General features: G+C 42.1%; 1 protein-coding gene across 2 annotated transcripts in view; it reads left to right on the top strand.

Moving 5' to 3' along the window:
* The first annotated feature begins 5,119 nt into the window (after nt 1-5,119).
* The window catches only part of USP14 (ubiquitin specific peptidase 14), a 28,048-nt gene continuing 22,207 nt past the window's right edge, over nt 5,120-10,960 (top strand). Inside the window, exons 1-5 of one of the 2 annotated variants that reach the window (XM_083359370.1) lie at nt 5,120-5,329; nt 7,760-7,905; nt 8,178-8,210; nt 9,316-9,420; nt 10,282-10,385. In XM_083359370.1, the coding sequence (XP_083215496.1) occupies nt 5,314-5,329; nt 7,760-7,905; nt 8,178-8,210; nt 9,316-9,420; nt 10,282-10,385 (404 nt within the window). In that variant the 5' untranslated portion in view covers nt 5,120-5,313. The remainder of the gene's footprint in view (nt 5,330-7,759; nt 7,906-8,177; nt 8,211-9,315; nt 9,421-10,281; nt 10,386-10,960) is intronic. The other variant, XM_083359369.1, reaches the window with a different exon arrangement.

Below are 10,960 nucleotides of genomic sequence, written 5' to 3'. Positions count from 1 at the left end.
TCGGGCAGGCTAGGGGTTGGGGAGCATTGTGCTTCTCTTCAGATTCATGCCACCCAGCTCAGCCTCTCGGCACTGTGAGTAGAGCACCCCGCTACCTGCCCAAACTGGGCAGGCTAGGGGCTGAGCAGCATTGCACAGGTAACATCGACTCTCACGCTGCTCATGGCATCCCCTCCCATAGAGCCCACCAAGCTGGATATGTGAAATAGGCGAGGGCCATGTGCTGGCCATTTCCAGGCAATGGTGCATTTCTTCATTCCTCACGAAGGATGACACTTCCCAGCTGTGTTTCTTGCCTGTTTTTTCCCCTCCCTCATCTCAAATATTTTCCCACCACTCTGTTCTTTGGAAGGAAGGAAGGAGAGGGAAGGTCTGAGGGAAGTCCTACCTTAGTCTTGCCCTGCTGCCCTTTCACCATCCCCTTGCCCCCTCCTCCTGGCCTATCGTGGGGTGTCTCCCATCCTATTGCTAAGGAAGCTTTGGATACAAAGCCAAGTCTCCTCACATGGAGAGGGAATGGGCCTCCCTCTTGATTTTGCCCTCATACCCATCATGAGCAACCTGGCTAAGAAGAGCAAACACAGCAGCAGCAGCCTTGAGGAGGAGGTAGGTGCAGCTGGGCACCCCCTTGGGGAAGTGGGGCTGGGCTTAGTGCCATGGGTGCTTGAGGGCTGGGCTAGGCATTTGACCTCCACGCCACCATCCAGCCCCCCTCCCCTACATGGCTTGAGAGGAACAGTGAGGCTCCTCTGGTGGACCATACCTTGGCACTTCCCTGGTCCCATCTCCTTCTGCCAGAGACCCTCAGATCTGTCCAACTCCTACCCAGGCCCCCATAGGCACCCTTGACACAAATGATGTAGAGCTGGCCAAGCCCACCCAGTAGGCCATACGCACTCCAGCCATGCCCACCCAGTAGGCCACGCCCACTGGCCACACCCAGCTAGCCCCCCAAGGGCAACCTCGTGCAAAGCAACTTCAAGCCTCCTTAGTCCAGTCCCCCCTCCAACGTGATTCTCCCTTCCCACCCCCAAGAGCCTCTAAGCCCCTTCCCCTCCCCCTTGGAAATGCCAGACCCCGGGAGCGGCAGGAAGCCCCTCACCCTCACCCAAGTGGCATCTGAGCATAAGCAGAACGCGCCCTGCTACCCGCTATCTCTCCCGGCAGTTGTCTTCTACCCCTGCAGGAGGACCCTGGGTAGAGGGGGCGGCAAGAGCCTTGGTGGAGCAGTGGGCTAATGCCTCCTTAAGTAACACCAGCTGCCTGCAATTAGTGCAGGTTTGCATCCCACCAGGCTCAAGGTTGACTCAGCCTTCCATCCTTCCGAGGTAGGTAAAATGAGGACCCAGATTGTTGGGGGCAATTAAGCTGACTTTGTAATAATGCCGCTTGGGGGTGTGTGAAAGCCCTAATAAGCAGGCATATACATAGAATGAAGGCTACTGCTAAGCTTGTAAGCCGCCCTGAGTCTTCGGAGAAGGGCGGGATATAAATGGAATTAAAATAAAAAAATAAAATAAAATAAATGTTGGGCCTGGCAGGCCTGACATTCAGCGGGGCCTCGAGACCACTCACCGGCGATCCGGCAGACGCCTGCATCCGGCTTCGCAACCAGCCGCAGAAGCCTGTGCCCGGCTTTCCTTCCCCCCACCCACACCCAGCTACTGGTTCCTGGGCCCCGGCCCTAGCGACCAGGCCGACGGACTCCCGGCCGCCAGACGCTGCGCTTTGGGAGACGCTCCCCGGCGGGTCAGGGAGTGCCCACCCGCCAGGCCGATCCAGGAACTTCCATGGACTTCTGGCGGGCCTGGCGCCCCTCTTGCCCGCAGACCATGCAGCGGCCCTCGCCAGCCGGCCTCGGCATGGCTGCCCCAAGCCCAGCTCTCCAGCGCGTCTTCCAAGCCCACCTGGCTAACTGCCTCCTGGGTGGGGCTTGGCTCCAGACACGCGGCTGCTCCGTCTGCAAATGTGCTCTCAAATGGGTGGGTGGAAGGAAAAGCCCCTTTGGGCTTCAAAAGGGAGGCTTTGCACCATCTGCATCAGCTGGGGCTGAATCGGGCTTGTGTCAGACACTTGGCAACTGGCATGTAAGTATTTTCCGACGTATAAGACGAAAAATCTTGAAAATCTCAAAAGTCGGGGGTCGTCTTATACGCCGAGTCGTCTTATACGCCGGAAAATACGGGGTGTGTGTGTGTGTGTATATATAATATATATATATATATATATATATATATATATATATATATATATATATATATATATATATATATTGTTGTTAGTTGCGAAGTCGTGTCCGACCCATCGCGACCCTATGGACAATGTGTGTGTATGTATGTATGTATGTATGTATGTATATATATGTATGTATATGTATGTATATGTATATATGTATATGTGTGTGTATAAAACATATACATATATATGTATCTATCTATCTATCTATCTATCTATCTATATAAAACATATATACAAAAAAAATCACACACATACACATATAATGGCAACCAGTCTGTATCTATATATTCTACCGAAACATAAAGCCTTTTATATCAACAAGCACTGGGTCCTTTATTTCTATACCAAACACTGGAAATAAATCATCAACTCCTAATTATGAATAATAGGATAAGGCTGTTATTTATATTCATAAGAGCCAGTTTGGTCTAGTCGTTAAGCATCAGGCTAGAAACCAGGAATCTGCTGGCATGAAAGCTGACTGGTGTCTTTGGCTCAGTCACACACACTCCAACCCATCCTCATAGGCTTGTTGGAAAAATAGGGATATTAGGTATGCTTGCTGCCTTGAGTTACTTATAAAAATAATAAAGGCAGAATAAAAATAGGTAACATTTATATAGTTCATATCAAGTACAATCTCAACATATTACCACACTTGGGATCAGAATTTACATTGCATTGTGCTCCAAATATTTAACTGTTTTTGCCACAGTTGTGAAGTGAAAAATACTAGTCCCATTGACTTTGCTAGTAAGGTCACAAATGGTGATTCTATGTCCTTAGGATGCTGCAACTGTCATAGATGCATTGCCAAGTGCTCCAATTTTGTTCACATGACTATGGGAATGCTGTAACAGTCACAAGTCTTTTTTTAAAAAAAAATATTTTTCCCATACATTCAGTAGTATGTTCAAACAAATGTACTGAGTTAACATTCGCTAATACATATTTAGTTCCTAATCCTCTTTCCTCTAGCCATCGATAAGTCCCAAGTTTGATAATATTCCATTTCTTCTTTTTTTTTCAGTCTCAGTCAGCCTATCCATCTCGGCTCATTCTAATATTTTTTTATTATTTCATCTGATGGTAATTCCTTCATTTTTCCAAAACTCTGCAAATATAATTCTTGCCGCTGTTACAACATGCAGAGTCAAATATACTGTATGCTTTGTTTACCAGTCTTTTCTGGCATTATACCTAAAAAAATGTTCAGGTTTAAAATCTAGGTCAGGGGTGTCAAACTCAATTTCATTGAGGGCCACATCAGCATTGTGGTTGCCCTCGGGGGGCCGGGTGGGTATGGCCTGGGTGGGTGCAGCCTACTGGGTGGGCGCAGCTGGAGTGCGTATGGCCTACTGGGTGGGCATGGCCAGCTCTACATCATTGGCATCAAGGGTGCCTATAGGGGCCTGGGCAGGAGTGGGACAGATCTGGGGGTCTCTTGCAGAAGGAGGGTCTCTAGGCCAGGGCCAAGGCAGCGGGGACCGCTCCCTGTTTCCAGGATGGCTTCGGGGGCCACATGAAACCACTTTGCGGGCCGGATCTGGGCCCCGGGCCTTGTGTTTGACATGTCTGATCTAGGTGTTCTCCCAACATCTTTTCTAGCCAGGCATGTATCTTCTTCCAATAACTCTGCTTTGGCACATGTCAAGCAAACATGATAATTAGTGCCTGCATAAGTCACTTTTTTCAATGCTTTTGTATCTTCAATTGCTAAACTAACAGTTGTAAATCAAAGATTACCCATACCACAGAAAATATTCAGATGTACAATATATAGCCCATTTAAAAATGGTTTCTAAAAGTAGTTGACACATTTCAACTTTGACTATACTTGTATGAATTGTTACTGCAGTGCTGCCTTTTAATGCATGTAACTTTGCAAGCATTTTATTTCAACAAAGCTCTCATTGCAGTGAGAGATATTTCAAAGAAATTTGCAAATCACTGAGAATATACTAAAATGTTTCATAAACAGCATTTTCTAGATTAGTCTAATAGAACTGCCAAAGTCTACTGAGACTCCAGATAGCTAACATGCTATTTCGCATTACAGGCCAGATCTGGTAAAGCCACACAAATTACTGTCATAGAATTATCAGATTTACAAAGATGTTCTGTTGCGTAGTTCATGCTGCATTATGGTCAACGTAAGATATAATTAAAAACTTGCTTAAGTAGTTTATGGTAATTACTGAAATCTGCGAATTGGTTTAAGATACACAAAAAATTACACAGGATCGATTGACGACGTATTATACACGGGTTCGATAATGCCAAGGAAAAAGTTTTTGAGTCTTCAATTAATTTAGAATCCGTAGGAGTCTATAGATTAACAACAACAACTGCTAAGCTTGTAAGCCGCCCTGAGTCTTCGGAGAAGGGCGGGATATAAATGGAATTAAAATAAAATAAAAAATAAATAAAATTCAGCCTTTTTACATTTGCTGGTTCCCCAAGGAGTCGCACTTCAACTCTCATAACCCCCAACTAGACTGTGAATGCCCCGATACATCAACTATCTTTACAGCACGACAAACTCTTCCAATTCCTCCGCCCATTTTACTAGATTAGGCTCTAATCCAGGGGTCTTCAAACTTGGCCCTTTTATGACTTGTGGACTTCAACTCCCAGAATTCCTCAGCCAGCAAAGCTGGCTGAGGAATTCTGGGAGTTGAAGTCCACAAGTCATAAAAGGGCCAAGTTTGAAGACCCCTGCTCTAATCCCTTGTTTTAATGGCACCAGTAGCCGCAACCAGTAAAGGAAAGGCTGACAGAGCAGAGGGGCGGGGGGGTGGGAAACGGGCGGGAGAAATCTCCGCTCTTTAGGCCCCGCTTCCTTCCGAGGAGGACCACTAGCAGCAGAGTTGAGGAGGAGGAGGAGGGGGAGCCGGTGCCTTTTCCGGAGCTGCGTGCGCAGCCATCCGCGCTTGCAGCGTCATCCTGAGGGGCCGGTTTGAATAAGACCCCGAGGGAGGGAGGCAGGCAGGCAGGCGGGGAAGTGCCGCGCTTCTCGAGCTCCGTCTTCCGTCTTCAGCTAGCTGGTTCCCTTGCTTGCTTAACCCGCCGGCCATGCCGCTTTTCACAGGTGAGTCTGGCCAAGCCCTCTCGCGCGACTGCGGGACTCATGCCGGCCGTCTGCCTCCCGAGGGCCTAGCTCGGCTTCGCCGCTCGGGCCTGAAGCTCGAGGGTCTTCGCGCTCTCTCTCTCTCTCTCTCTCCTGCCCTTCTTCGGTGGGGAAGAAACGAGTCCGCGCGACCGGATCCCTCCTCCTCCTCCACCTGAGCTGTACGGCCAGAGAAGGGCTGTGCCAAAGGAAGGCCGGGGTAAACGGCGTGCTTACATGCCGCCCTGTCAAGTAAGGATTGCCTTGATGGTGAAGATAAACGTCGACTGGAAGGAAGGGCGAGGGGAAAATAAAATCTGCCCAAGGGGTGGGTTGGTTGCGTAGGTAAAAGGCTCACTGGCGTCGCAGCACTGCACAGGCCTTGACTTTCCAGAGTTATTTTATTTTATTTTATTTTATTTTATTTTATTTTATTTTATTTATTTTTATTTTATTTTATTTTATTTTATTTTATTTTATTTTATTTTATTTTATTTTATTTTATTTTATTTTATTTTATTTTATTTTAATTCCATTTATATCTTGGTGGAGCAGTGGGCTAATGCCTCCTTAAGTAACACCAGCTGCCTGCAATTAGTGCAGGTTCGAGTCCCACCAGGCTCAAGGTTGACTCAGCCTTCCATCCTTCTGAGGTAGGTAAAATGAGGACCCAGATTGTTGGGGGCAATAAGCTGACTTTGTAATAATGTCGCTTGGGGGTGTGTGAAAGCCCTAATAAGCAGGCATATACGGTACATAGAATGAAGGCTACTGCTAAGCTTGTAAGCCGCCCTGAGTCTTTGGAGAAGGGCGGGATATAAATGGAATTAAAATAAATAAAAATAAAAAAATATCCTGCCCTTCTCCGAAGACTCAGGGCGGCTTACAAAGCTTAGCAGTAGCCTTCATTCTATGTATGTGCCTGCTTATTAGGGCTTTCACACACACACACACACACACACACACCAAGCGGCATTATTACAAAGTCAGCTTAATTTTGAAGAGTAATATACTTGGGCATATTACAATTGAGCCCAGATTTTCTTTGGAGCAAACCTGCAATGTGGAACTGGAACAGAGTAATTTTTTTTAATATTTTTTATTTTTACTCTTACAATTATGAATGCGTGTGAGGATTAGCATAGATTTAACAAACTAGGGAATTGGATCTGATGTAAGTGATACAGCAGTGAGAAAAAAACTTAAGCACTTCTGTCATTCAACTGTTTCAGGGACTTGAGTCTCTTGCCATTCTGATATGTTGGTGCTTTTGTATTGTAAAAGGTAAAGATGAATCTATAACATTGGGACCTAATGCATTTGTTTTTCTCAAACTACAGGTAGTCCTTGACTTATAGCCATTTGTTTAGTAGCCATTTGAAGTTACAGTGACATTGAAAAAAGTGACTTATGACCATTTTTCACATTTAAGACCGTTGCAGAATCCCCATGGTCACAGGATCAAAATTCAGATGCTTGGTAGCTGATTTATATTTATGATGGTTGCAGTGTCCCAGGTTCACGTGATCAGCTTTTGAGACCTTTTGATAAGTAAAGTCACTGGTGAAACCAGATTCACTTAACAAATGCAGAGATTCACTTAACAACTATGGCAAGAAAGGTCGTAAACTGGAGTAAATTTAGCAGCTGTCTTGCTTAGCAACAGAAATTTTGGGCTCAATTGTGGTCATAAGTTGAAGACTTCCTGTACTTGTACACTCCAATCCTCTAACTTGTATTTCCAAGTAGTATGTTAGCAGGCATAATAAGGAACATAGTCCCCCAGACAAAGAAGAGTGTAAAGTTAGGGAATGCTTGTTTAGAGAATTAATACTATGTACACCCTGCAATGAATGTTACCTACTTATAAGGAAGAGAAGTAAGCAATCATATTTCAAAGCTGATTTTTAAAAGATCAAATAGGTCATGGAACAGAATAGTTCAATTAATACAGTGTGTTGATTTCCCACAGAATTATGTTGGATGAGAAGCATAAAAGAAGAATGGGAAGGGGATTGTATTCATTCCATATTATTTCAACTCCTATATAGCCAAATGTTACCCATATAGAAGTAATGTAGGAATAGCATGTGATACATGCTTCCTTAGACATTGGTGTTGTCAGTTTTAGCAATATGTTGTACGAATGTAAACTTGATATTTCAATAAAAGATTCTTCTTGTTACAAGTTGCAGAATACTCATGTTTGTTGACAGTACAGCCAGTTGGGGTTATAGCCAAAACAGGTAAAATTTTTAGGAAAGGCATTCTTAATATAAATTTGTATGACTTTAATTTTTATAATTTAAATGTCTAATCATTGCTGCCAAATCAGGAGCCATAATTATGTCTAATTTTCAGTACTAATTTAATAGTAGTATTGGTGTTATACCTCGAATTTTTGTTTTTCAGTTAATGTAAAATGGGGCAAAGAAAAATTCGATGGAGTGGAGCTGAATACAGATGAGCCTCCAATGGTATTCAAAGCACAGCTTTTTGCTTTGACTGGCGTTCAACCTGACAGACAGAAAGTGATGGTGAAAGGTGGAACTTTAAAGGTAGAGTTGATATTTTATCACATACAACTTGCTGTTGTATATTTTACACATTTAGTGTATTGAGGCAATAATGATCATATCGGCATTCTGATAGAATTTATGAATTAAACAATAACAAATTATTTTTGTACATTTTCTGAGGAATTTTTGGCTTTTGCTATAAGATCTAAATACCTTTGATGATTTTGTTTTTAGCTGTTGATGTATTTGTTGAATCTGTTCAGTCATCTTGCTGTTACGAAAAGTTTACATTTATTTTCTTTTTCAAATAGGATGATGATTGGGGCAATATCAAAATTAAAAGTGTAAGTATTTACACAGTGTTTGCATTAGATATTTATAATGGTTTGGATGTTTTCTATACCTAACAGCTTCGTAAAGCAGGGTTTATCTCTGGTTTCAGTGATGCAAAGTATGATGTGATTGGGAATGGGGAACAGTAGAAGGAGGATTCAGATAGTGCCTTACTTTTTAAATTCTAAGTCTATAGCTATAAAGAATTAAAAACTGCTTTTAGTATTATGACATCTTTACAGGTATTTAACATCTTTTCGGAGACAAACGAAATTAAAAATGTGAACCCAAATGTGATTGCTGGTATTATTTGATTTTTATAGTAGGTGAACTAGAACATAGGTGTCAAACTCACGTCACATGACGTGTCACGACGTATCGTGACTTTTTACGTATTGCCGGAGCTGGGGTGGGCGCGGCCTCCACACGATGCAACCGGCCCATGGGCCGGCAGTTTGACACCCCTGTACTAGAAAAAAGGGGAATATTTTTTCAGCAAGTTAAGGGTATAGTAAATACTTTGGTTCCTTAAGGAACAGAATGATATATATTAGTACTTTACACTTTTTTCAAAAGGCAATAAAATAACCATAATTTAAATTTGTATGTGTCACAATACTCTGTAACATAAAGAATCAAAATTGCTTTTGAGCTTATATATTAAAACCAAAGGGACGCGGTGGCTCAGTGGGTTAGGACGCTGAACTTGTCGATCGGAAGGTCGGCAGTTTGGCGGGTCAAATCCCGAGTGCCGCGTAGCAGAGTGAGCGCCTGTTACTCGTCCCAGCTTCTGCCAACCTAGCAGTTCGAAAGCACGTAAAAATGCAATTAGAAAAATAGGGACCACTACGGTGGGAAGGTAACAGCGTTCCGTGTGCCTTTGGCATCTAGTCATGCCGGCCACATGACCACGGAGACGTCCTCGGACAAGCGCTGGCTCTTCGGCTTGGAAACGGAGATGAGCACCGCCCCCTAGAGTCGGAAACGACTAGCACGCATGTGCGGGGGAACCTTTACCTTTACCTTTATTAAAACCAACTTCCTGAAGACTAATGCATGTGATTATATTTAATTTTTTAAAGCATCTGCTGATAAATCTCTTCACCTCTTCAATAGGGGATGACCTTATTAATGATGGGCTCTGCTGATGCTCTTCCTGAAGAACCAATAGCCCGGCCTGTCTTCGTTGAAGATATGACAGAAGAACAGTTAGCCTCGGCAGTAAGCCTAATTTTCTCATTATGCTCATGATTTTGAATGCTGAAATATACATGACCTCAGATTTAATGGGGATTAATATATATAATAGAGATCCACTTTGGGGTAGTTGTTTAAGTAGCAGGCCAGAAACAGTGAGGCCATGAGTTTTCTAGTCTTAATCTGGGCATGAAGGCAGCTGGGTGATCTTGGGCCAGTCACTTTCTCTCAACTCTGAAAAAACAGCAGTGGCAAACCACTTCTCAGAAATCTTGCCAAGAAAACTGCAGGGACATGGTACAGGCAGTATGTGAGAATTGGACATGATTGGGGGAGAAGTCTGTATTATAAACATATCATTGTTTTGCTTTTTGTTCATTTGTTTTTATTGGTTTTTATTGTTATGTGGTTTTATTATTTTTTCCTGGTTTTTTGGTGAACTTCCCAGAATGTTTGGGATGTGGGAGGTATACACATACACAAATTGCCTAGTAATTTTAATTTTCTGTTTTGAAATATAACAATTTAAAATTGATAAACAAAAGAATAGCTGGCTAACCAAACATTAAAAATTCTGGAAAAATAAAGTATTCTTTCTCTTTTTCAAAAAGGGATTGATATAGGTTCCAGCTACAGTGAACAGGCAGCTTAATTCTGGAAAACATGCTCTTTCAGATATTATTGAATAGTCTTCAAAGTATGTTGCAGTCAGCTGGCATCCAAATTAAATAAAATAATAGTCCAAATGAGATGCAACTAAGAACAGATATCATTGCGGCCAAATGCAGCATTTTGGGGAACCAACAATGAGATGTCATGCTCAAAAATATTTCTAAAAATACAATAGTTAATATAAAGCAAATATTTTTAATATTTCTGTGACAGATGGAATTACCATGTGGCTTAACAAATCTTGGGAATACTTGTTATATGAATGCTACAGTTCAGTGTATTCGTTCTGTGCCAGAATTGAAAGAAGCTCTTAAGAGGTAGGTTTTATAACTACAAATAGAATGCTGATAATTTTATTCGTTTTTTAAAATATGAAGTAATATGAATTGTAGCTAGTAGTATTTTTAATAGAAAGGGAAATCTAGAATAAGTTTAAGTGTAAACTTTATTTTTAATTTTAGATTTCAAATTAAAAATTGAAATATATAATTCAAATTTTGTGGTAGAACTATAACAGGAATCCAGTGTGTGTTGAAATCTATTCTGCAAGTGCAATTGAGAGTTCTGTATTAAAGAGTTATTTAGAAAAATGCTTTTTGTTCCTGCACTATTTATTTCATAAAGTTTTAACATCTTATTTTGATTAGTGACCAGAGTTGATCGGTTTCAAGAAGTATTGATACCATATTTTAAACATCATTGCTGCAGTCTGTAGTACACTGGAAAGTGAAGATACTAAAGTATTAGCAAAATTTATCTGGCATATCCTTAAAATTGTTCTTTTGATACTTAATGTTACTTTTTCTGTTTCTACTCGGTAAATTCTACAAGAAGTCAAATAGTATTAACTATTTGTTTCTATTTTTTAAGTTTATATGCCACCATCTCAATT

Source organism: Vipera ursinii (genome assembly GCF_947247035.1).
Source record: "Vipera ursinii genome assembly, chromosome: 3".
In the NCBI taxonomy this organism is placed as follows: domain Eukaryota; kingdom Metazoa; phylum Chordata; class Lepidosauria; order Squamata; family Viperidae; genus Vipera; species Vipera ursinii.
The sequence above is the reverse complement of the archived record's forward strand: the minus strand, read 5'-3'. Positions and strand labels throughout refer to the sequence as shown.